This window comes from Ictidomys tridecemlineatus, chromosome 5 (assembly GCF_052094955.1).
Source record: "Ictidomys tridecemlineatus isolate mIctTri1 chromosome 5, mIctTri1.hap1, whole genome shotgun sequence".
Taxonomy (NCBI): Eukaryota; Metazoa; Chordata; class Mammalia; order Rodentia; family Sciuridae; genus Ictidomys; species Ictidomys tridecemlineatus.
The window spans coordinates 47931395-47957646 of record NC_135481.1 but is presented as its reverse complement, the minus strand read 5'-3'; the positions used below and the strand labels follow the sequence as shown (position 1 = coordinate 47957646).

Sequence of the window (26252 nt, the reverse complement as noted above, 5' to 3'; positions counted from 1 at the left end):
AGACATTATTTGGGAAAAGGTGACTATGGGGTCTGGGGACTAACCAGGTGGTAAGGCAGGTCTCCCAGAGCCTCAGGAGGGCAACTTTGGAAGGTGCTTAAGGCATCAGGACCACAGGTTTTCCAGAGCTGAGCTGTAACAGACATAAAAAAGGGCTCACTCAGCCCTGCAGTATCCCCAAGATCATATCTCCCATGCTACAGCAGAGTTATCTGCCTGCTAGAGTAGCAAGTCCAGCAGATAGGGAGTGCCAGCCAGTAGGTGGGCCTGGCCTCCAGGTCCAGTACCCAAGCTGATGCGGGTTACAGTCACCTGCAATGAGGATGTGTGCTGTGTTCTCCAGCCCTGGCCTCTTCCCATAGCGATGTTTAGCTGCTGTCCTCAGGGGCCCATCAGGAAGGCAAAGGCGGGCACCAGGGCGCTCCAGAGGGCCCTCTCCCAGCAAACTGTCCTCAAGAGAAGAGAGGAGAGGAGCAGAGGGGAATAAGGAGGAGATCTGTCATTGAGCAACCTGGCAGAGCAATGGGCTCCTGTTCTCACCCCAAACCATGGTAACTAGAGCAGCAGCTCCCTAAAGGCTTGGAAAGGAGGCATTGGGGCTATAGGAAAGGAAGTGTAGGATGAAGAAAGCTGGGGACACCTGTACCTGCGCAAACTCTGGATGAGGTAAGCGAAGGGGCCCATGGGATAGGGGTCTCCATTGTTAACAGCATCCACTGCTTCTTCCCAGCTCTGAGTCCTGCTGGGAAGAATCTGCCACGCACTCAGCACTGCATGCAGCTGGTCCATAGTCAGACCTGAAAACCCAAGTTCTCTGAGGCCCAAACCTAACCACACAGTGTACCCACCCCTATAGCACTTGATCCCTCCTTCACTACTGGCAGAGATCCCACCAGAACCAAATTTATCTGACCCCTAAACCCTCAGCCTTTCCGAGTCTTCCCCAACCACTAACCATTACGTGTGACTTCGAGAGTGGCCAAGGCTTGGGGGAGGACATCATGGCCATGCTCTTGCTCCAGAGTGCTCAGAATGAACTGCAGCAGCAGGGGGAGAGTTGCAGGCAGGGTCCGCAATCTCTCAGACACCTGGGAGAGGAAGGAGACTAGACTTTGTCATTGCAGGAGGCAGAAAGGTAACTTTTGTGGCAGAGTAAGAGAGAAGCAACAGAAAGAAGAGTGGGAAGGAATGAAAAAGTAAAAAGAAAAGTAAAAAGGTGGGAAAGAAGTGGTGGTAGGGTAAGGTGAGGATGGGAGTGGGTGATTACAGATGGCAAAGGATGACAGATTGGAGGTGAGATAAGAAGAATGTGAAGTGGGTCAAGACTTAGAGATTACGGAGCAACCAACCTGTTCATAGACTGTAAAGAGCCTCAGGTGATCAGTGACCAGGCGCAGGTAGAGTGGCAAACCCGACCCCCTCTTCACCAGCAGCAACCGCATCTGATGAGAACTCAGAAGATTCAGTGTAGGAACCAGGAAGCCGACCACAGCCTGCCTCTGCCCCCAGCACCAAGCTAAATGCAAGACAACTCCTCTTCTGAGAGTCCCATCAGGGGACAGGTCCATGGCATCACCTCAGGATACAATCATCCCTCCTACTTCCCAGCCAGCCTCTCTGTCAGGGAAACTTCCTTGGCTCAGCCTACCCTCCAGAACTACAGCTTTACTCAACCCTCACTCCAATAGACCACTCACCAGGGGAAAACATCTGGGTGATTTTACAAGGAATCATGTGTTATCATATTAACAACTTCCCCTGGTAGGGAGTTCTTGAGAAAACAAAACAGCTGTCTCTGTGAGGCAGCTGGCAGCCTCAGTACACTACAGCTTCATCACTTCCAGATCCACCCCACATACCCAGTCAACCCTGGCCTGGGTCCAACCTGGTTGTTAAAAGGTGACTCTTCCAGCCGCTTTCCGTACAGTACCAGCTCCTCTCTCACCAGCTGGGCCCGGGCAGATGGCTCCAGAGGCCCCAGGGCCACGACATGAGCACCTTGGCTCTGCTCAAGGGTCTCCCCAAGGCCTGAGTCACTAGACATGCTCAGCACAAGGTGTACCCACTGGGATAATCAGGCAAAGGACCAAAGAAGTAGGAAAAAGATGGGGAGAACAACATTAGCGAGGCCCCTCTCCTCCCAATACCATCCCTCCTTCTTTCCAACCTGTCTCCCACCCCCACTTCCATTTCATACTCACCCGGGGAAGGGACTTTGGGATCCAGTCTGAGATCTGATGCCCATTCTGGTCCACCAACCTGTCGGCCCCATCAATGATCATGACCAGGGACTGGTCAGGTTGCAGGCACTGAGCAGCCTTGGGCAGCAGCCTCTGATGCAGCTCCCACACTAGGCCTCTGCATGCAGAGGGGAAGCCAGGGTTAGTGGGAGACAGAGATATAGCAATGAGGCTGGGTGACCAGGGGATACGTACCGGTAAGTGCTGGGCAGGGCACTGGACTCTTGCAGTTTTCTGTGTAGATATGTACAGAGGCGTCTGAGCAAATTGAGGGCAAGACCCTGGTCAGGGCGGGCCCCTGAGAAATGGAAGAAGACTAAAGGGGCCACCTTGGCCCCATCAGGAGCCTGCATGGCTGACACAAGGGATGCCTGCATGGGAAAGGAACAGAAACACAATCACATTTTATTACATGCCCAAGCGCACCATGCCCCACCTCCTTAGCCCATACAGCTATCCCCCCTGCTTGGGCCTTTGAGACTCATACCAGGAAGGTCGTCTTTCCTTGTCCTGACTGCCCAGTCACCAGGCTCAGCCTCCCATGGGGCTGCATCAGCTGCCGCACTGTGTCTTGAAGGAGGCGCAGTCGGGCAGGACTTGGTGGGTTCCGCTGCTGCTGAAAGGTGGTCTGGACCAAGTCATCATCAGGGATGGGGACTGGCTGCTCCATCTGGGCCCCAGGCTGAAGGTATATGGGGTACAGGTATATAAGGCATATAGGTTCCATGTTTTCATGCTCCTCAAGACCCCCAGGCCTAAACAGAGCCCCTACCCTGATACTTCCCATGCAGGACTACCCAGACCACTTATACCCTCTCCTTTGCTCTGGCTATCAGCCCTCATGCTGACCTGTAGGTAAAGCTTCTGGATCATATTCCACACATCCTGGAGAACCAACTGCCCAAACTCCTCCAGTCCCCCAACATAGGGCCGGCCAGCTGCTATGCCCTCCCATTCACAGGAATATCTGCAGGGAAAACAAGCACAACCACAGTCAGAGTGGTCCTGGCTCCCCCACTATATCTCTATGTACAGGTGCTCTCTACCTCCCTCAGCTCACCTGCGGCAGGTAATCTCTTTCTGTCTGCTCAGGTAGTTCTTCAGTTCTGAGATGCGATGTGCAGCCTCTTTCGACTCAGAAATAAAGTCAGGTCTCCAGGCATCTGGCACAGAGCTGAGCATCAAAGACAACCCAAGAATAAGGCTAGACTCAGATCCTAGTCTTCCACCTCTAGCCATCAGATATGGGTGTGACTCCCTGAAACTCCTCAAATAGAGGTCTCCTGACTTCAGCTCCAAGGCTAATTTGGGGTCAAAAGCATGCTCTCGGAGTATTGTTTCTCCCTGAGTACTGTTTCAGAGAGTACCCCTGAATGTTGGGGAGAGAAGACTGAGCCTGTTTGGCCTCCTGGGGATGAAAAATTGGCACTGGAGGAAACAGAAGATACCTGAGGAAACTGGAATCCCGAAAGTAGATGAGAGCTTGGGCAGAGGGCTGCAAGCGTTGGTTCCGATTCAGAAACTGCATCACCTCCATCTCTGTCACAGAGCGCCCTGAAGGGTACTGTTGCACCTGCAGAGAGAGGGCATAGACACAGATTCAGTCTAAGGTCATACAAATCTCTCCCTTGAACTGCAAAGGCCCTAGGGCTCTCTTGTTATAGTAAAGACCTCCCTCCCTTCAGACACATTCAAGAAAAGATAGCTAACAGCTAAGATTATTGAATACTTGACATGCATTAAGCATTTTTAAGATGGATTTTTATACTGGGTGTGGTGTTGCATGCCTTTAATTCCAGCGACTCAGAAAGCTGAGGCAGGAAGATGGCAAGTTCAAGGCCAGCCTCAGCAACTTTGCAAAACCCTCAGCAACTTAGCAAGACCCTGTTCAAAATAAAAAATAAAATAAACACAATAAATAAATAAATAAATTAAATAATAAGAGAGCTGGGATGTAACTTAGTAGTAAAACACCCCTGAGTTCAACCCTCAATCCTAAAATATGTATATTTTTTTTAATTCTCATAATAACCCTACAATGTAGAAGTTGTAGTATCTCTTTAACAGGTAGGGAAACTGAAGATGAGTTAGAATACATTGCTTCCAACAAGGCTGCAACACCTATGCATGACAAATCGGAGATCAAAATCCAGATTTCTCTAATGGCAAAACCTAAACAGACCTCTTGCCTCTCACATCTCTTGGCCAATTCTAGAGAGATTTCTCAAAGGAATTTCTTCATGTAGGATCTGGTCAATCACAGGATCATCTGCCTGTGTTTCACCTCAAGCCTCAAGGACTTGCCTGTATACAGTCCCTGTATACAGGGTTCCTGACAAACTGTGACTTTTTCCCACCTGTTTCCTCCCCAACCCCTCTTCCAACCTTGTCTGCCTTACCCAGGAGAAGTGAGGATGATCAGGGAGGTTGTAGTTGGGGGGGATGTAGCCATAGCGAGAGCCCAGGATCCCCACAAACAGCTGCGAGTTCTCCACTTCTCCGAGGCACACTTCCAGTTGTCTGTGGGCATGGTTATAGGAACATGCAGGAGTCACGGGGCACAGTGTCAGGGAATAAATACAGCACAAGTACAGGGAAGATGGGGACCTAGCTCACACTGAGCAAAGTGAAGGCAGGCTACTCTTTTTTTAAAAAAATTTTTTTATTCTAATTTGTTATATATGACCAGGCTACTCTTGACGGCATCCAAAAGGCAACTAAGTCCCTGCCTTCAAGCTCATCCATTTTTTTCAAAAAATATATTTTTAGACGTTGATGGGACTTTATTTATATGCACTGCTGAGAATCAAATCCAGTGCCTCACACACGCTAGGCAAGTGCTCTACCACTGAGCCACAACCCCAGATCCGGCCTCATCCATTCTTGCAGCCCCCAGACTGCCCACTACTTAAGTTCCCACTCAAGCCCCTGGCTCTGATCAAGCCCCTTTCTCTTTGCCCCGGCACCTGTTCCTGTGGCTCTCCTCCTCGGTGATGCCCCAGCGCAGGTCTATGCCATGAAGGCTGATGCGGTGGGGGGCTGCTCGGGCCTGTAGTGCTGGCAGTACAGACCTCAAGAGCAGGTCACGCTCTCCATGCATGTCCCGGAAAGTGGATGAAATGAACAGCCGGATGCTGCGCCACCTGGAGGTAAGCAGAGGGCTGGGCTCAGTCTAGGGATCAGCCACCTCTCAAATCCATACAACACTGCTCCAATCACCCTTCAACACTGAGCAACAGCAAGGTATGACAGACAGCAGTAGGGTGCCCTACAGGCCTCCAAAATGCAGAGCCCTGGAAGTTAAGCTCCACGTGCCATTTTTCCTGCACCCCTCCTTTTCCAGCTAATGATTATTATGTACTTACTATATGCTCATGACAACACTGTGAAGTAAACATTGTCTATTTTACCAATCAAAAAGCCATAGCTTTAAGAAATTAAGCAACTAACCCAAAGTTCAAACTACCATTTGGCAAAGCCATGTTCCTAAGTCCTCTGCCTAAACCCTGGCTATATGGCTATAAGGCCTCCCAATAGAGAAAGGTACAAGTTCACAATCTGACAATTTCTGTTTTTAGAGAAGACAATAACATGCTTCCTCTTTCTCTATAGTGAGATGCAGCAGTTGTGGAGGAAGATGTGGGAGAGGGGAGAGTTTCACAGGGACTGAGCAGTACTCACAGAGACCCTCTGGACAGCCAAAGACAGTAGGTACTTTAGTGAATAAAACAAGTGCCATTCCCAAAAGCCAGAATGTAAGTCATGGAATTTCTCAAGGTCTTGACTGCAGCCCTCCCAGTTCACAAAGATTGTTCACGGAAAAACAGCCTGACCTATGCTGGGAAATAGGAGCCAAGGGACGCAGGGTATCCTCTTCTAGTGGCCGGAGGGTCAGGACCTGGCTCTTCCCTGGGGGTGGTGGAATCTTGAATATTTTGTCCATTTGGCCCACATGCTCCAGAAGACGGGAGGCCCCATGCTCTGCAATGAACCTAACAAATAGCAATAAAATAAATGAGAGTAGAATATTAGAATCTTAGAAAGTCTTCTAAGAATGAGAACAAAAATATGGCCAAGTTAGGCCACCCAGGTTAACTTGAGCTCCTTAAGAAAATGACCAGAAGCAATGAAGGCAAAAAAGAGGCAAACAGACTAGAAACCACTGATGATCTTGTGGTACTGGGGATTGAACCCAGGGTCACTCTACCAATGAGCTTTTCTTTTTTCTTTTTCTTTTTTTTTTTAATGTTTTTGTTAGTATATTTTATATGCTATTTTGACATAATCACACATGGATGGAATATAATTTGTTCTATTTTGGTCCCCACTGCCTCCCCCTCTCTCCCCTTCTCCCTGCCACATGGTTTTCCTCCTCCACTCCACTGGCCTTCCCCCTATTTATTTATTCTTTTATAAATTGGTACTTTATAGTATACAAAATTATACTATATGTAAAGTTGGAACTCACTGTGATACATTCACATATGCACACAGCATAATTTGGTCAATCTCATTCTGCTTTTTATTTTGAGATAGGGTCTCACTAAGTTGGCCAGGCTGGCCTTAAAAACGTCAATCCTCTTGGCTCCATCTCTCAAGTAGCTGGAATTACAGACATGCACCACCACACCTGGTGTCAGACAACCTCTTAAAGACATTTTAACTGCAGTGTCCAACTAGTACTCACTTTAGTATCCCATCAGTACAGCCTGCGAGTGTCACATCATTGGGATTCAAACTTGGTAATCTGGCAAAGGAAGAAGCAGTCATTAAGCATCAGAAACTGTGCCTGGGACACAGAGTCACTGTCACAATACCCTCAGATGTACATCCCACCTCTGCATTTTTAATAGGATTATGTGTCTAGAGGATGTGGATCAGTGCTAGAACACTTTCCTGGTATGTGTGAGGCCTGGGACTGAACCCCCCCGCCCCCCCCCACACACACACAGGGTTAGGTGCTAGGCTAGATAGAAGGTGCCAGACAAATGAAAGCTTCCAAGCTTTGGCAGGAGTAGAGTGGAAATATGGATCATTATCTTCTGACACTGGTAGGAAGTATAGGCAATCTTACATGTATTGTGTTTTTCTTAGGCAGACACCAACAAAGAGACACTTGGAATTCACATGCTCCCAGAAAAGCTGTTTGGCTGCATTTAACATTTCCTCATCCATCCTTTGGCCAAAGAGGATGACCCTGTCCACCTGTAAGATGAAAGGGAACAATTGAAGAGAAACATCAAGAAAAGAGAACTGCAAGGATTGGGGGATTAGGAGAACTCTGAAAAGGATGTTAATTGCCTCTTCTAAGAGTACTTAGTATGAGGGAAGTCGCTATCTCCAGAACTTGGGCACATTACAATGGAGATTGGGGTGTAGGCAGTGATGTGATGTGGCTAGCTCATTTCAGCTCATGAGAGCTAACTGATTAATTTCTAGGCATTTTTGAGCTAGTTATTAAATACTGACATTTTATCTTATTTTTTGATGCTATGGATTGAAACTTGGGCCTTGTGCATGCTAGGCTTGGACTCTACTGCTGAGCTACACCCTCAACCAATATGGCCATTTTAAACATTAAATTATATAAACTTGAAATTAAATTAATTAAGGGTTGGGGATGTATCTCAGTGACAGAGTGCTTGCCTAGTATGCACAAGGCCCTGAGTTCCACACTCAGCACTGCCAAAAAAATGAAAGAAAAAGAAAAATAGAAAAATTAATCACATTTAAGACAAAGGTAATAAATCCTCAAAACTTGTCACTTCCGAATTATCTTATTATCTACTCTTGAGCTTATTCACAACCCTATCAGTACTGTGGAATGTGACGAAGCAACATGATATCAGTAGCTTGAAGTCAGCCATGGTTGGACTGCTTATTATGGAAATAAGCAAGCACTATTAATCAAGATTTATTTCTCCAAACTGCTGGTTATTGAACATTCATCAGCACACTACTGGGTAGGAGGCTGCAGTAAACAGGGAGCTGAACACTGTAGATAGTGTGAAAAATTAGCTTTGAGGGGTTAAGAAATGAGATGCAGCAGTTGTGGGGGAGGGAGTTTCACAGGGACTGAGCAGTACTCACAGAGACCCTCTGGACAGCCAAAGACAGTAGGTACTTCCCAAAAGTATGTAGGGGCCACTCATCCTTTTCCTCTAACTCCTGAAGGAGAAATTCATGTTAGAGGTTCACATAAGATGATTCATGCTCTGGTGTGGATTTGGTTTGAATGTGTTCCCCCAAGCGTTCATGTGTTGAAATTCGATCCCCTTTGTGAGATATTAAAACTTAGTCAAACTATAGTATTAAGAGATGAGGCTCATTGGAAAGTGTTCAGGTCATTGGCAGAGTTGTTCTTAGAGGAGGCTAAGGTAACTCTCATGAGACCCCTGAGCTCTTGCAAGAAGCAAATTGTTACAAAAGCCTAAGCCTGGCCCATGAATTGCTCTGTACTTTCCCATTTCAGGATGACATCTCTTCCTCTTGCTCATGCTCTCCACCCTGAGTTGCTTAGCAGAGCCAATCTGATGTCAGTGCCATGTCCCTAAACATCTAGAACTGTGCATGACATAGACCTCTTTTCTTTATGAAGTTAGGCCTTCTCAGGTATTTTATCACAGCCATGAAAACCAAACTAATACAATCAATAAGCAAGAAACACCACAGTATATTTGGGAAAATCTTCAGAATGGTATATATCCATGCCTTTATTAATCATTTGGGCTGTTCCCAGGTCCCATATGTGTACTGTTTTGATGATGGGGGTGGGAATCTGACCTGGACGTGAGCCTGGAGCTTGATGGCAGTCTTCAGGATACCTTCTTCTGCCTTAAGCACTATAGTCTTCACTGTGCCTCTTCCACACAGCAAGAGATCCACGTGCTCTGCCCGAGCCATCATCATTCCAATCAGCAGCAGCACATAGTTCAGCGAGGGCTGAGGACAAGCATCTGGGTGAAATAAAGCTCCCCTATTTTGGAACCCACCCTTGACCACCTTCTCCTAGAGGCCAAACACTTTCACTGGTTTGGGGGAATGGGAAAGGGGACAAAATCTCCAGTTAGGATGGTCAATTTCAGTGGCCCTCAGGAAGAGCTGACAGGGAGAGGGAGTAGGGAGAAGCCAGGATCCCTGCCCAAATTCAATGCTAGGATATTATGAGGCAAGTGAGATCAATTTTTGGTGACAGAAATTTAAAAATATGAAACACCAGCCAAATGTGAAATGTTAGTATTATAATCCATACACCAGATTGAGATCACATCCTAGCACTTGTCACTAAGGAACCAAGGACAGATACTTGGAAGCAACCATGTCATTTATTTCAATCTGTATGCTTCCCTAGGAGAACCAGGTGCAGCATCAGGATACCTGTCAGGATCCCTAGCATCCTACCAACCCGGGGGAGGATGTTTTTTGGTTTTTTACCCCTTGTATGTTGCTCTTGGGACAGAGTTTGTCAGCATCAGCGTCTGTCAAGTAGACCAAGAGGGTGCGGCCTGGCAGCGGGGGCAGGCTGTGCTTCACAGAAAGGTTCACAGCTGCCTCCAGGGCCTGTCGATACTGGTCCAGAATCTCCAAGTCATAATTCCCTTGTCTGCAAAAAAAGACACAGACACAAGGGCTCAGGGGCTTATCTGCCTGCTATTTTGAGGCAGATGGGAAGACAAGGACTCGCTGCTCCAGTTTACCAAGTTCTCTTTCTCCTCAATCACAAGAGTTTCCCTTTGCCCCATTCTACAGGACTAGAACTCCATTCTTAGGACAGGATGGGGAAGTCACCTGGAGAGCCCCCTCAGAAATCGCTTGCCATACTTACCGCTGATCCATATTCACATATTTTTTTTTTAAGAGAGAGTGAGAGAGAGAGGGGGACAGAGAGGGAGAGAGAGAATTCTAACATTTATTTATTTTTTCTTAGTTCTTGGTGGACACAACATCTTCGTTTGTATGTGGTGCTGAGGATCGAACCCGGGCCGCACGCATGCCAGGCGAGCGCGCTACTGCTTGAGCCACATCCCCAGCCCAATATTCACATATTTTTAAATTGTATTTTAAAGAACAAATACTAACTCCTTACTCTAAAAACTTGCAATTAAAGGAGAAAAAGATTCATCCTACCTTTCCTATACGATCTCTATATCAAGGTAATTAAATAGCTTTAGCATATGAGGGAATTTGTTTGTTTGTTTGTTTTTGGATTTCCAGCTAATAAATATGAGAGAATGATGGAAAATTCCTATTCTGCAACTGTCAATGAAGTAATTGGTTCAGAAAAAGATCATAAATAGATGAGGCTATCAACTCCCTAAGAGCACTGATCAGACTCTTATCCCTTTTGATCTTTCTTATATTTTATCAAGAGGCCCAGGATGAGATCTCTTCCTCTTGCACATGCTCTCCACCCTGAGGCCAGCCTCAGCAACTCAGTAAGACCCTGTCTAAAAAAGGAAAAGGGGCAGGGATATAACTCAGTGAAAAAGTAGCCCTGAGTTCAACACCCAGTTCAGAAAGAAAGAAAGATTGATTCTTCAACACCAACAATAACAAAGGTAAATCTGAATGTACTTAGGCATTTAGAGTTAGTTCTTAGGGTATACAAAATAGAAAAACAAGTTAGAAGATACCATGAGGATGTAGACAAATCAAGAACATGGAACATTGTGGGGTCCCAGAGCCTGGCTTCCACAGCAAGTCAATAACATAAAAACAACTTAAAAGATTAAAAGTGATTTAAGAGATGGGAACAATCAAATGCAATGTGTAGACCTTGTTTGGATCTTGATTTGAATAAAACTGTGAGATAATACTTTTAGATAATTAGGAAATACGAATATGGACTAGATAATTAATGATAATTCCTAGGAATTGCTCTTAGTCTTATTAGTTGTTTTTTTAAAGAGGAGAAATTTACAGGGATAAAATAAAATGTGTCATATTATTTGGAATTTGTATTATAGTCATCTTCAAAAGAAAGAAACAGAAAAAGAGAAAAGGGAACAATAAAGAACATGTGATAAAATCTAGATTATCATTGAATCCAGCTAATAGTTTTTCACTACTGTTTTGAGTTTTGTTTTGCTTTGTTTGTTTAGTTTTTCAGTGTTGGCAATTGAACCCAGAGCCTCACGCATACTGGGTAAACACTCTACCATGGAGCTACATCCCCAGCTCTAGCTGACAGTATTAAAATAGTCTATTATCCTATTCTCATGTACATATTTAAATTTTTTCATTATACTTTTCAATCTAGACAATTCATTAGTCTTACCTACACTGTCCAGTAGAATTAAATCATAATTGATTAAATTAAAAGCACACACATAATTTAAGATCTAGAAGGCACATTTATATAAAGTAAAAAGAGCTTGGTATGTAACTCAGTGGTAGAGCATTTGCCTAGTATATCTGAGGCCTTGGCTTCAATTCCCAGCACTTTAAAAAATAAAGAAAGTAAAAAGAAACAGATGAAATTAATTTGTTATTCAATTTCATTTAACCTAACATATAAAAATTTCATACCAACATGCAATTAATACAAAAATTACAAGAGATATTTTACATTATTTTTTTAGACTGTCTTCAAAATCCAGCATATTTTAACACAGCTCAATGTCTCAACCCAGACCAGATACATTTTAATGGCCAAATAACCACCCATGGCTAGTGGCTACTACACTGGTCTGGATAGCCATACATGTTAGACTGGTATCAAGTTCAACCTCAGCAACTTATTAAGACCTATCTCAAAATAAAATCCAAAAAAGACTGATGATGTAGCTCAGTGGTAAAGCATCCCTGGATTCAATCCCCAGTATGAGGGGAAAAAAATACAAAAAGAAAAAAAAAAAAAAAAGACCAATCCACAGGTGTCACAGAGAAGAAAGAAGATCATAAACTAGAGCAGTGAGAGAAAAAACTAAAATAAAAAGGAGATGCTTCATAGACTCAGAATTATGGGAAGCCATGAAACAACTACTCATAACAAAGTGGAAGCTGGAGGCACAGCTTTTGTTTCAACATCTCTCTATGGAAAAATGCTAAAGACAAGATGTGCTATGCTAGAAATGAATGGGACCAAGCAGGTCTGAGTCATGGATGGCCAAGAAGCAGACCTTTACAAAAAAAGGGTTGGGGTTCCCAAGTGACTCCCATGTCCTGTCACCACCATGCCTCTTACTGTCCACTTAAGGCTCCCAGATGGTGCACACACACCTGGCCTTGTGTATTTTCAGCTTCTCCCTCTGGAGTTCCTCATATATCGCAGGTATTTTCATTGCTGCTCGAAGCTCCCGACGACTTAGCTTGCAAAGATGCTTCCACCTGGCAGGCCTCCTGACCTTTTTGGATTTTCTTATCATTATCCGCCTCATCAGGTTTATATTAGAAGGAAAGGGCAATGCTGTATGATGACAAGTAAATATCTGAATCAGGAAGCTTCTATTCCCTCATCTTGGCCCATCAGTGGTGTGTCCTGAGCCCTGATCCTTAGGGCTGTCAACTGTCCAACGTCTGCCCACCCCACACCCTGAGTCTTTAGGGCAAGAGGCTAAAAATATCAGAGGGGCTGTCTCATTTAGACATGAAGTAAGCAGGCGTTGTAAGAATTACCTCTATTTCTAAGTTGAGCCTCAAGGTTATCAATGGAATCATGGGCATTAAGGAATCTGAATGGAAACTGCCGACTGTTGATCACTGACTTCTGAAAAGCAAGAATGAGGACATGAGCAGAGGACGGGGAGGGTGGGGGCCACCAGGGCCTCAGGGATCAAGATGATGAAGTAACTACTTCATTAAATTTTGGGAAGGTGAGCAAGGGAGAAAATGAAAGAAATACAAAGAAGGGAGAAGAATAAAGGGGAAAAAAAGTTGTCATTTCAGAGTATGAGAAGAGGTAAAGATGAGGAAATAACAGGAGTCCCATTTCTTTCAAAACACACTCCCTCTGAAGTCAGTTAAATTACGGAAGGTCCTCTTTCTAATAAGTCAATGAGCTCAGAAAATAAAAATGCAAGTTCTTACACTGTAATTTCTCAAAGGACTGGCGGAATCCCCAGGCCCGTCTTTCCCAAACACGTCTATTTCCAAACCTATTTATAGCCCACATGAAAACAGACTGGTGGTGGCCATGGCCTTCCTCAGCCATCTGGGAAAAGTCTGGCTGCAGCAGCGGCACCTCCATACCCATGTCTCATCACTGGGCCTCAGTGGACCCCCTGCCCACATGTACCTCATGCTGGAGTCTCTGGAGAATGAGCCCATGGTGGCGGGCACTGATGCCAACCCGCAGCAGGTTGCACAGGTTCCGAAGCATGGCCATGAAAGGAAGCTTCCCATTGTCTGTGGAAGGTGGGACACCAGGTGAGGAAAGCAAAATGAGGGATGAGAGAGAGAGGTCAGAGGCCAGAACAAGTTCAGAGGCCATGTGGAAAGTTCAAAATAGAGGGAGTGAGGGACTAACATATGATCTATTCTACTCAAAATGTTTTAAAGGTCTGGAAAGACAGAACCAGGATTGGCCTAAAGTATGGAGCAAAACAACACTGTTTATACAATAGCTGTTTCAATAAACAACTTACACTATATCTGATGACTCTAGTCCTGAGATTGGGTTCAACTGACAGAATGTATTCTCTAGTTTAGGGCAGTGGTTTCCAAACTTCTTAGATAATTGAAGAGAAATTTCCTAGAGTAAGTTTGTTTGTTTATAAGTTATATGTATGTAGGACATTCATTAGTTATATTTCAAGGCATGATATATATATACACATAAGGTGTCACTATTTATAGTAACAAATATAAATCCATATTTCAAATATTCTTCCTAATTTTTTAAGTTCTTTGGGCCAACTTCTCATAAAATCCAATTGCTCATTATTTTTCATTTAAATATATGTGAAAAAGATTTGCATGGTTAGTACAACTTCATGTTTGTTGCTTTCTTATTGTTCACTTGTCCCTGTGATAATAGTATCTTTTAATAATAATCTTTTTAAGACTTAGGTTAATTTTAGAAGCTTAGTTTGGGTAATACTGAATATCATTCTAAATGCATCTTCAATTCAAAGGTAAGTTTCTTTAAGTCATATTATGCAAAAATCAGAACAGCAAAGGGTACCCCCATTGCTCTCAGGCAGAACACCTAACCTTCCCTCGGTAAACCTCAATTATTGTATGTACTACATTACCATATAATATTTGGACTAGGTGACTATATGGTTTCCATCTCTATGGAAACATTCTTTTCTTTTCTTCTCTTTCTTTCTGCTTTCTTTCCTTCCTTCCTTTCTTTCTTTCCTTTCAGTGCTGAGGATTGAACCCAGGACCTTGCGCATGCTAGGCAAGTGCTCTACTACTGAGCTACATCCCCAGCCTTCATTCTTTTCTTTTAAACCAAAGTGAATATAAATAGGAAGTATGAGCTTTCTTTCCTGAATACTCCCAGAGGTTCATTGAGACTACTTTAGACCCCAGGCCTACGAGCCCTCCACTCTAAGGACTCACCCTGAGTACTAGCCCATACCACCAGCAGCTTCCACCCAAAGGATGATGGTACCTTTTTATCTAAGTCTCACTGCAATTGTAGATAGAAGCTTTCAGCCTCTGGAAGTTCTATGATTCTCTAGTCATAATTCTTTTTTGGTGATGAGTATTGAACTCAGGGCTGCATGCACGCTAAGCCTGCATTCTACCACTGAGTTACACTCCTAGCAAACAAGTGCTTTTTTTTTTTTTTTGAGACAAAATCTTGCTATGCTGCTAGGCTGGTCTCAAACTTATAGGTTCACGAGTAAGCCCAGTTCCAGTCATAATTCTGATTCACAAACTGTATGGAAAATACTGTAGACATAATGTAAATGATGTCTGGTAAATAAAGCATGAATGCATCCATCATCATCTCAAGTTTTTCTCAACTGTTGCTCGAAAAACTATATGAAAGGTTTTCTAGATCATTTTTATAAGAAATAAAGTCACATTTATAACATTAGAAAATTAGACATTTTTCTTTCAGATTGAGAAATTCACTGATTTAATTCCAAAAAATTGTTCATTATTTATAAATGTTTGTTATTAATGAAACCTATGGTCTCCAAAAAAGGGTCTCTATACCTAACTACATTTTATCTTATATTTTTTACATTATACTTCGTGTGTGTGTGTGCTTCCAATTAGTTTCCTCTTTCATCTTTGAAAATTTAAAGTCAATTTCTCCTTGTTGAAAAACATCTAACTTTAGACTTATATATACTTATGGTTATATATGTTTTATATTTCCTTCTTTTATATTTATTTATGTGTGCATATAGATAATGTTTTTTCTTTTTTGCTGATACTTGGGATTGAACCCAGGGGCATTTTGCCACTGAGATACACCCTTTTAATTTTTTTTATTTTGCAACAGTATCTCAATAAGTTGACCAGGCCACCCTCAAACTTGCTGTTCTCCTGCCTCAGCCTCCCAAACAGCTGGGTTACAAGTCTGTATCACCATACTAGACTGGTTGTATATTTCTATTTATGCATTTCCTAGAGTATAAAATATATTAGTACAAGAAGATATTTTTTTTTTAATTTGGTTCTAAGGATTTTTTTTACTGCTGAGCCACATCCCAGCCCTTTTTATTTTTTATTTTGAGATGGGGTATCACTAAGTTTCTTAGGGCCTCACTAAATTACTGAGGCTGGCTTTGTTCTTGCAATCCTCCCGCCTCAGTTTCCTGAGTCATTGCGATTTCAGGTATGTGCCACCCACCATGCCCAACCAACACAGTTTAAATTTTCAGGGTCACTGGTTCTTAACCAGAGGGAGAAAGTGAAGACGGTACCCACAGGATCTTCTGCCTATACCTGCTGCCACCTAGGCTCCTTTATCCTACTATACCTTAACTTGTTTCAGTCAGGCAGGGTGTATGTAAATGTGTGTTTTAATTCCCAGGTGATTCTGAAATATACACCACCAGTAATACCTACACAGTGGGAAATAGTGACAAGCAGCTATGAAATTCAGGCTGCCTTGAGTACAATCTATGATAGGCAGTGCACAGATTAAAGAATCAAAGACATCTGGGCTTCTAAAGTTCCAAAATATGAAGTCTACAAAACTAGGTCAAAAGGTGTAAAGTTAGATGTTTTTCAATAAGGAGAAATTGACTTTAAATTTTCAAAGATGAAAGTAGAAACTAAATAGAAACAAGATATACAGAGAGAGGGTGGGGGAGCCTTCTATTGTTAAAAAAAAAAAAAAAAAAAAAAAAAACCTCAGAGAAAAAGAGGAACTTGGTTCTCGGAATTTTTTTTTTCTTTTTCAGAGTGGGCAAATTACCTAAAACTCCTATGTCCTAAATATGAGTTTCTGTAGAGATTCCAATATGCCAAAAGCCAGCCCTACCTTGTTTGAAATGAGTCAATGTTGATACAAGTACCGTCAGAGAAGAGGTACCACTTTTGTCACATGTTGATAAGACTTGTATACCACCAAATCACATCTGAAATAATGATCTAGTTAGTGATGCCAACACTACTTCAAAGCAAGCATCACTGTCCACTTCGGTGGAATCAATTGGATACTTTATAAATCAAATCATTTTCAAGATGTAGCTACCAGGCAAGAGAAAAACTGCATCATGCCACAGAAGTCAGGGGTTTAAAATGTAGTGGATTAAATGAGGAAGAGGACAAGGGAGCACAATGGCAAGGTCACCCTACCAATGAGTTCCTCCCAAACGGAAGCTTTGTTCCCCCGCAGGCTCAGCTCCCGTTCCCAGGTCTCTGGCCGAGAGAGCTTCATCCGCTTCCCAGCTCTGCTAGAATCCCATGGTCCAGGGAGGCCACTCCGAGAAAAGAGCTGTAGGTTGGAAGGGTACCTAGGACAAAGAAGAAAGAGTTTCTCATTTCAAAGTTAACAGGAAATGAAAAAGGCAAGATGAGTCAGCCAAAGACAGTCATGTTTACAGGTTGTTTGCCCAAACGCATGTTGCTGGGGTTGAGAACTCCCAGGATTGGGCCATGGATGTTGAACTGTGATGGAATTACCTTGATGGAATGTATGTTTGGGACGTAAGCTTCTTACCTATAGCCCAGCAGGGCTTGAACATGATGGGCAGGCTCATGGATATGCAGTCGCTGTACCAACTTCTTCAAGGTGAACCTCGGCTGATTCTTTTTCTCTGGTACTGCATTGTAGGTGGCCTCAAACTGTGGAAAAAGCCCCAAGTTCCAACAGAGTTTGCTTCACGAGAATCAGGGCCTTTCTTCAGAAAGCAGAACCTGAGACCATCCTATACCTATGAGAAAATTTCTTTCCCCCAAATAGACTTGGGCAAAGAATAGGAATAGAGGGTAAAAAGCAACAAGAGCTTCCATGACAAGAAAGATAACAGATTTTAAGATGGGCATAATGGTGTACCTGCACCTGAGATAAGAAGGTCACTTGTGCCCAAGAGTTTGAGGACAGCCTGAACAACACAGGCCCAATTTCAAAAAAAAAAAAAAAAAAGAAAAAGAAAAAAAAGCAGGTTTGGGGGTCTCTATTTTTCATTCACATAAGATTGAGTTATTAGTGGTTAACATGGGATGACTGGCTTAGAAAGACAGAAACAGAATGAACACAAAACATCCTTGCTCTCGGAGGGAAAAGGAAAAGCAGCTCTTGTTTAAGTCACAGAGCTCTGACCAAGTAAACGAAGGTGTTATGGTTTGAATGTGAGGTATCCCCCAAAAGCTCATGTGTGAGACAATGCAAGAACTTTCAGAGGTGAAATGATGGGTTATGACAGCCTTAATCAGTGAAATTAGTCCCCTAATGGGGATTAACTGAAGGCAAGAGGGCATGGCTGGAGGTGGTGGGTTTTGGGGTAAATATTTTGTATTTGGTGAGTGGAATCTCTCTCTGCTTTCTAATCTTCATGTGAGCTGCTTCCCTCTACCATACTCTTCCGCCATGATGTTCTGCCTCATCTCAAGCCCTAAGGAATAGAGCCAGCTGCCTATGGACCTCTGAAACTATGAGCCCCTAGATAAACTTTTTCTCCCCTAAAATTGTTCTTGTCAGGTCTTTTAGTCACAACAGAAAAAAACAAAACTGACTAAAACAGGAGGCATCAGCACAATGCAGCCTGTGAGGAGTTAAAAAGCTCAAAGAATCTTCTATGGCAAAAGAGTTGAGTTTAGGATATATTAATAGGATGAGGAAGAAAGAAGAGTTGACGAACTGGGAATGTGTCATTTTTTTGGTAATATCAATAAATATTTTCTTAATAATCTGTTTCAATAATGATGATGGTAATAACAGGACATATATCACCCCAGAACAAGGGACTCACCTCAAGCTGTTCTCTTTCAAGAGGCCAAAGGGACTTTGCAAAGTATCTCTTTTGCTCAGAAAATAGAGGCTCTGTCCTCTATAGGGAAAGGAGAAGCAGTTTCAAACAGGGAACTGGACATTATCCTTAGAAACAACCATTCCAATAGGCCTGAAAATCCCTCTCCACCAGAATGAAGCCAGCTGGGAAAGAGGCCCTCCCTGCTCTTTCACCCATCTCCTCTTAACCCCTCAGACTCCTTTAGTTCCTGGTGTAGAAACAGTCAGACTGAGTATAGACCCCGGGATCACCATGTTCCTTCTTTCCCACAAAAAAAGGGGCCTAGACTGTGAATGACCAGGGCAGAGGCAGGGACTTACTGGAGGGCGGGGCGGACGGTTGGGGCGTCTCTTGGCACGATGCTTTCGTGGATTATACTTAGCCAGCTGGTATTCATCAAACTGTGCAAATTTGTCTGTCATAGCAGCACGGAGGCAGGCAGGCAAGGGCACCAGCTTTGTCTGGTCTCCTTCAGCCAGGCTCTGTCAGAGAGAGGAGACCATCAGAAGAAAGACCCAACCACACCCTCCTAAACAAAACAAGGCTCTGGTGTTGAGTGTCCACCAAATAGGGAGCAAATTCCTAGCACCAGTTCTAAAATGATAATTTCAGTGATTGTGAGCAAGTCAGTAGTTTTCTCTGGTTTTTGTTTTCTTTTCTTTTCATTATAAACATAAGGTCCAGAATAAGATAGATTTTTTTTTTTCTGAAACTATAGTCCAACCCTTCTCAACAGTACTCTTCCTGTTAGGCAACCCAGTCTGGTACAGAGAAAAGCTACTATCTGGGCACCAAAGCTGAGGAATGCTGAGGCAAGGCAGAACTGTCTCAGAATTTTCTCTAGGGATGCAGTGAGCAAAAGAGAAGAAACACAGTGAGGGCCAAAGCTCAAGGAAGTGAATGCCATACCTGGTAGAACTCTGCTACCTGGATCCAATCAGAAGGCAGGTGAACAATGGCACAGAAATATCGTCGCAGGTGTGGGCGGCACACTGGCAAGAAGGCAGCAATGGCCACGACTTTATTGGCCAAATCCCGGATATTCAGCTGCTGCCTGGTGTACAAAGCTGCCTAGGGCACAGAGCTTGTTTATTGAATCTGCCTGCATAAAACCTTTCCAGAGCTCTCCATATTGCCTACGAAATATAAAAACAGAGCCTCTTGGCTTGGCATATTAAACCAGGTTAAGCCATACTCTAGCTCTTAATTTCGTTTCTAGCAGGTCTTCTTCCGAGTCCACTGGTTGCCTTCCAAGTCAACCAGCCTCTTCCCTCTTTGGAAGAGGGTTCAGATCAACATCCATCAAAAAACTTACCAAAGTTTCAAATTGGTGATTAAACCCACACTCTTTCAAAGCCTTACAGAAAATGTCTCCCACCCTTTTTCTGCTAAATAAGAAGTGCTAACTAATATTCTGAAATATTCACTTTCTACTACTACTCCACTTGCATTTATATGATACTTAGGGGAAGTGTTTCACTTTCCTAACAACACTATAAGTGCCTTAAGAGCCACAATCACATTTCATCATCTGCTGAGATAACCCTTGCAGCCTGGCATTGTGTACTTGCTAAACTAACCAACCCTGGTATTCTGTTTCCCAGGTTTATCTTTCTCCATTCTTCCCAGAACCCCAGGGACCAGGCCTCAGACTCACCCAGAGATTCTACATCCTTCCTAAGGGAAGTTTCTTCCACCCACAACAGAAGGCTAGTCACCACCTCCCGCAGAGGCCATAACCAAATTCCCCATTCCCACCCACTCCTTCAGACAATACCTTGAGGATGAACTCAGGCTCCAAGGGAGCAAGTTCAGTACAGACTTCAAGGATGGAAACCTGGGTAGGGTCATATGCATCCTTTACATTTACATTTGAGGCCAAAGTAGAGCACAGCAAACTCATGAGAGCCATCTAGGAATTGGGAAGAAGAGAGAAGGAAGGAGTAAGGTAATAAGCATCCATGCAGGACAATTTACAAAGAAAATGGACTCCAGGTTCAGGAAGACATCTGTCCAACTGAGGTTTGAACGGGGGATTAGGAAGTGATAAATAAGAGCTTGGTCATATTCCTCCTGGGGAAGGGCCCTAATCCAGGTCTCCATCGCAGCCTCCCTTCCACCAACACCATCCTCTCTCAATCTCTATAAGTTTCACCTTTTTTTCCTGAAGGACCTGGTCAGTGGGCTCCAGATGAGATTCAGAGTCCTCAGAGGTGAGTTTCAGGGCCAGTTCCTCTTCTTCCTCTCCCAAGCTTAGACAATATAAAGGCATTGGGGCTTCTGCCCCTTCCTTCTCCTCTGGCTTTTTCTCTTCTTCTGAATAGTACCAATGACCCTAGGGATAGTGGTAGTTTTAAATCACAGCATGTATCCATGGCCCCTCAAATAGACGGATCTTAAGGCAGCTCCCAGAGGTAAATAATGTCCACATCTCTTTCTAGCACCTATAAGTCCCCTTCTTCATCTCCCTGAATGGATAGGCATGGGTCTATCCTGTCTCTGACTTAGTGCTCTGTCACCCACACCTTTCCCAACTCAACCTTCGGAGCCTTTGCCCAGATGCTTTTAGGGCTTCCTCCCAGCTGTCATCTCTCTATTGATGTCATAGCCTGGGAGTCTAGGTCCCCTCACACCCTTCTAGAACAATATTAACATAGTTTTAGAGTCAGAAGAAAAGGAGCCAAATCCCATATGAATCCTTCAGAAACCCTGAATTGCTTAACTTCACCTTCCTCATTCACTACCACTTCCCTGATAGGGTCGTTAGGAAATTAAATGGAATAATGTATGTATGACTCTGCCAACTGCAAAGCCCTAAATCAGTGTATGATGGCAATAGTTATAATCCTGACAATAACCCTGTGAAGTATGTTTCTATTGACTTCATTTCAAAGGTGAGACAACTAAGGCTATTCTATTTTGAGTCTTGGCCAAGGTTGTCTACTTGTTGTCTATTAACAGATAATGTGGGGCTCAGGTTAGCTTTCCCTCAGCTCAAACCCCAAGTCCACACAGAAGCAATGTGTACTTGTCTATCAATTCTGACCTGTGCACTAAATGTGCTTACATAAGTGTGTTTGGTGAACATACCTATAAGAATACAGACAGAAAACTGAGCTCTGATAGAACAGATATACCTCATGCCTGATTTCAAAAGCACTGGACTGACTAGTATGCTAGAGTAATATCACACTGGTGCTCCTCATAAGCAGAGGCTTTCTAAGGACAAGAACTGTTTTTGATCTATTGTCTAGTCTCTGAAATAGATCTGTAGTAAGAATAAATATGCTAAAGAAGACAGCCCCAAAGTAATGAGCACCTCCGAAGAGGCTCTGAAGAGAGAAGATACCCAAACACAGAGCAGTACAAAGGGAAATTGAGGCACCAAACACTAGTGATAAGAGCATTTAACAGACATGACTGGAGTCAAGATGAGTGTCTGGAGGTATTACCTTTCTGAACTCTTTCTGTAGAGTTCCTTTCTGAACTCTTTCTGTAGCAGAGATGGATTTCAGGACCTTGGGGCAAGTCAGAAGGTCTAGTCCCTCAGAGAGACCCTGAGTACTCCAGCTGGGAGGCTCAGAGACCAGACGATTGCTGGTGTTCAGGCTGCACAAATCAGTTTGCATCATGTGAGGTATCTGGAGACACTGGAACAAGGGGCTGGCAGACACAGTACTCTTTACACTGGGGAGGGTAGCAAGACACCGGTTCTCTAAGGAGAGGATATCTGGGTGGGCAGACACATGCCTATGTGGTTTTTCCATGGTCTTCAGATCAAGAATTCTGACCAGGCACTGGCTTTTCAAGGAAAGGATGTCTGAGTGAGCAGACATACTTTCATGTGTTTTCTCCAAGGGCTGCAAGACGGGGAGCATGGCCAGGCACCGATTCTCCAATGAGAGGACGTCTGGGTGGGCAGAAACATGCCCACGGAGTTTCTCCATAGCTGGAGCCCAACTAGCATATGCCTAGAAAGAAAGAAAGATAAGTGATGAGATCTATCAAAAAGGGAATGTATTTGCCCTGGCAATATGTCTTCCCCATGTCCCTCCTGGTTATACTAGTGATCTTCAGATAGAAAACAACTAATAGCAGGCTGAAGCAGAAGCATCACAAGTTCAAGTCCAGCCTCAGCAACTTAGCAAGACCTTGTCTCAAAATAAACTTTCTAAAGGGGTCTGGGGATGGAGTTCAGTGGTAGAGTGTCCTGGGTTCAATCCCTGGTACTGCAGGGTGGGGGAGGGGAGAAAGAGAAAGAGATAGGAAAAAAATATATATATATATATATATATCTCCCCCAGGACCCCAGGACAGGATTCATCCTGTTTACCACCTAGGGAATATCCAAGGGAGAAGGGTAGGAAAGGGCAATGCAGAAATTTAAGAACAGGAAAATTTAAGGAGGAAAAAAGGAATAGCTGGAGGGGAGTGTTATAGTTTGGATCTGGAATGTTTCCCCCAAGGCTCAAGTGTTGAAGGGTTGGTCCTTAGCTGGCAGGAGGTGGTGCAAACTTTCTCAGAGGTGAGACCTAGTTGGAGGAAGTAGGTCACAGCAGTGCGGGGAGGAGCTTAAAGGATAAATCTCATACCCAGCCCCTTCCTCTTTCTTTCCCTTTGCTTCCCAGCTGCCATGAGATGAACAGCTTTGCTACACCCCATACTCTCTGCCATGAAGTTCAGCCTCACCTGAGGCCCAAAGCAATGAGGCCAAGAAACCATGGGCTGAAACCTCTGAAAACATGAGTTAAAAATAAACCTTTCTACCTTGAGTTGATTTGTCTCAAGTATTTTGTCAACAGCAACAGAAAGCTGACTAACACAAAAAGGGATATGTCTTCTCATGAGGAGGTAAAAGAGACCCCCATGACTATTAGTATGATTGAAACTTAGTAAAGGGATCTCACTTTTTTCTTCTTTATTTTCAGTACTGAGGATTAGACCCAGGGATGTTCTACTACAGAGGTCCATCCCCAGCCCTTTTTATTTGTTGAGACAGGGTCTTGCTAAGTTGCCCAGGTTGATCTTGAACTTGTAATCTTCCTGCCTCAGCCTCCTGAGCTGCTGGAATTACAGATGTGCACCACTGTATCCAGCTAAAGGACCTCACTTATAATGTCGACTCTAGAGTCAGAGCTGAAGAGAACATATATTTTGATCAAATTGTTTATGCCTACCATTAAAATTTCCTTGTCCTCTACTCACTCTTCAATCAGCTAAGTGGGATTCTGTCCCTATCAGTCTACCAAGACTGTCGTCTTAGTTATGAATAGACTTTTACCATAAATGCAAACACACATTTTGGCCCTCAAGTAGAATATGACCTGTTGAACTCTCTTTGTTTTCCACGATACTATTGTCCTGATCTCCTTTTTTTCTTACCACTATAGTTATATCTTTTATAAGGCTCTTTTTCTACCATTTCTTAACAGTGATGTTCCTTACAGTTCTATTCTAATCCTTCTGCATACTTTCCTGGGGTGGTCTCTCTGTATCTACCGTACAGTACCAAGTAACATTTCCATGCTGGCAACTCACAAATTTATTCCTTGACCTAGATCTTTCCTCTGAGCTCCATATTCACTTATCCATTTGCCTTTTGAATATCTCTACTCAGATGACTAAAGGTTCCTCAAATTCCACAGATCCCAAATGTATCATCTTTCCCTCCCTCCCACCTCTGTCCCAAATCGATTCTCTCTTTTTGTCACCTCTGTTCACAGGGTTTGGAGCGACACAGACCTGACATTGAATCCTGGCTTCCCTACCCTGGGACCTTGGACAAGTTACTTAAATTCTCTTCATCTTTGTTTTCTTATCTACAAAATTAAGAATAAAGCCTACCCCACAGAGTTGTGATAGGAATAAGCAAGAAAAAAAATTTAAGTAGCAATTAGTGGAGACTATTCTTGGTAATGGATACTATTCTTTGTTATTATTTTCTAGTATACTACCAAATCCTGTTGATTTTACTCCCTGAACATCTTTCAAATCTATCCAATTTTCTCCATTCCCCCTGTTACTATCTTTGTTGAAAGCCTCTAGCCGAGCCAAAAAAGCAATGCTGGAGGCATCACAATACCAACCTCAAATTATACTACAGACCTTTAATAAGAAAACTGTATGATTCTGTCATAAAAATAGACATATAGACTGATGGTACAGAAATTGAAGACAGAGACAAACCCACATAGATAAGGTCATCTGATCCTTGACAACAGTGTCAAAAACATACACTGGCAGGGCACAGTGGTGTACACCTGTAATCCCAGTGGCTCAGGAGGCCAAGGCAGGAGGATCATGAATTCAAAGCCAGTCTCAGCAACTTAGAAGGTCCTAAGCAATTCAGCAAGACCCTGCCTCTAAATAAAATATAAAAAAGGCCTGGAGATGTTGCTCAATTAGACACCCCTAGGTTCAATCCCCAATTTCAAAAAAAAAAAAAAAAAAAAGAAAACATGCACTGGAGAAAAAACAGCCTTTTTAACAAATGATACTGGGAAAACTGGTTATCCCTATGGAGGAGAATGAGACTAGATCCTTGTTTCTCACCATGAACAAAAGTCCTGAATTAAAGGCCTAGGATTTAGGCCAGAAACTATGCAACTCCTAGAAGAATATGTAGGGTCAATACACCAACATATAGGCGTAAGCAATGACTTTCTTAATAGGATGCCTAAAGCTCAAGAAATAATGTCAAGAGTTAACAAATGGGATGGTGTCAAATTAAAAGCTTCTGTACAGCAAAGGAAGCAATTAAATATGTGAAAAAAGAACCTACAGAATGGGATAAAATCTTTGCACCTACTATTCTGACAGAAAACTAATGTCCAGAACACATAAAGAACTTTTAAAAACATAACATCCAAAAGACAAATAGCCAAGTGTGGTGGTGCACACCTGTAATTCAAGTGACTCGGGATGCTGAGGAAGGAGGATCATAAATTCAAAGCCAACATCAACAATTTAGCAAAGACCTAAGCAATTTAATGAGACTCTGTCTCAAAAATAAATAAATAAATAAATGGATGGATGGGAATGTGGCTTAGTGGTTATCCGGATGCTAAAGCAGAAGGATCACAAGTTCAAACCAGCCTCAGCAGCTTAGTGAGGCCCTACGTAAGTTAGGGAGACCCTATCTCAATATAAAAAATAAAAAGGGCTGGTGATGTAGCTCGGTGGTTAAATGCCTCTGGGTTCAATGCCTGGTACCAAAAAAAAAAAAAAAAAAAAAAAAAGATTTTTGGAGACTGAGGTTGGAAGATTGCAAGTTTTACACCAGCCTTAGCAACTTAGCAAGACCCTGTCTCAAAATAAAGAATAAAAAGAACTGGGGACATAGCTCAGTGACAGAGTGCTCCTGGGCTCAATCCCCAATGGAGCAAAATGATAACAACAAAAAAAGGTCTCAGAAGAAAAATGAATAGAAAAATAAAACATGTAAAAAACATTTTGTTGTTGTTACACTAGAGTTTGTGAAGGGAGATTTACACAACTGAAAAGTTAAAAGTCCTTGTCCCATATCTAGTTCCCTTCCATAGATAACCATTGCTAATGTAACCAGGGACCATTTCATGCTTTGAGTTTAAAGCTTGCAGCTTGACTGCAGGTGGCTTACTGACTGCAGGGAGGTTGGGGACAGGAC

General features: G+C 43.3%; 1 protein-coding gene across 2 annotated transcripts in view; it reads right to left on the bottom strand.

The window, feature by feature from the left end:
- The window catches only part of Tep1 (telomerase associated protein 1), a 39024-nt gene that overhangs the window by 11527 nt on the left and 1245 nt on the right, over positions 1 to 26252 (bottom strand). For both annotated transcript variants that reach the window (XM_021720878.3, XM_013365740.4), the window contains exons 2-32: positions 22060 to 22578; positions 20763 to 20942; positions 20385 to 20519; positions 19517 to 19678; positions 18928 to 19089; positions 18569 to 18646; positions 17317 to 17441; positions 16953 to 17110; positions 13477 to 13586; positions 12858 to 12948; positions 12462 to 12648; positions 9675 to 9843; positions 9024 to 9182; positions 8331 to 8408; positions 7315 to 7445; positions 6928 to 6987; positions 6074 to 6232; positions 5207 to 5383; positions 4640 to 4760; positions 3689 to 3813; positions 3301 to 3414; positions 3090 to 3207; positions 2728 to 2922; positions 2436 to 2611; positions 2202 to 2358; positions 1886 to 2065; positions 1350 to 1442; positions 956 to 1088; positions 647 to 797; positions 313 to 446; positions 45 to 133 (exon numbers count right to left, since the gene is read on the bottom strand). In XM_021720878.3, the coding sequence (XP_021576553.2) occupies positions 45 to 133; positions 313 to 446; positions 647 to 797; positions 956 to 1088; positions 1350 to 1442; positions 1886 to 2065; positions 2202 to 2358; positions 2436 to 2611; positions 2728 to 2922; positions 3090 to 3207; positions 3301 to 3414; positions 3689 to 3813; positions 4640 to 4760; positions 5207 to 5383; positions 6074 to 6232; positions 6928 to 6987; positions 7315 to 7445; positions 8331 to 8408; positions 9024 to 9182; positions 9675 to 9843; positions 12462 to 12648; positions 12858 to 12948; positions 13477 to 13586; positions 16953 to 17110; positions 17317 to 17441; positions 18569 to 18646; positions 18928 to 19089; positions 19517 to 19678; positions 20385 to 20519; positions 20763 to 20942; positions 22060 to 22554 (4602 nt within the window). In that variant the 5' untranslated portion in view covers positions 22555 to 22578. The remainder of the gene's footprint in view (positions 1 to 44; positions 134 to 312; positions 447 to 646; positions 798 to 955; positions 1089 to 1349; positions 1443 to 1885; positions 2066 to 2201; positions 2359 to 2435; positions 2612 to 2727; positions 2923 to 3089; positions 3208 to 3300; positions 3415 to 3688; positions 3814 to 4639; positions 4761 to 5206; positions 5384 to 6073; positions 6233 to 6927; positions 6988 to 7314; positions 7446 to 8330; positions 8409 to 9023; positions 9183 to 9674; positions 9844 to 12461; positions 12649 to 12857; positions 12949 to 13476; positions 13587 to 16952; positions 17111 to 17316; positions 17442 to 18568; positions 18647 to 18927; positions 19090 to 19516; positions 19679 to 20384; positions 20520 to 20762; positions 20943 to 22059; positions 22579 to 26252) is intronic.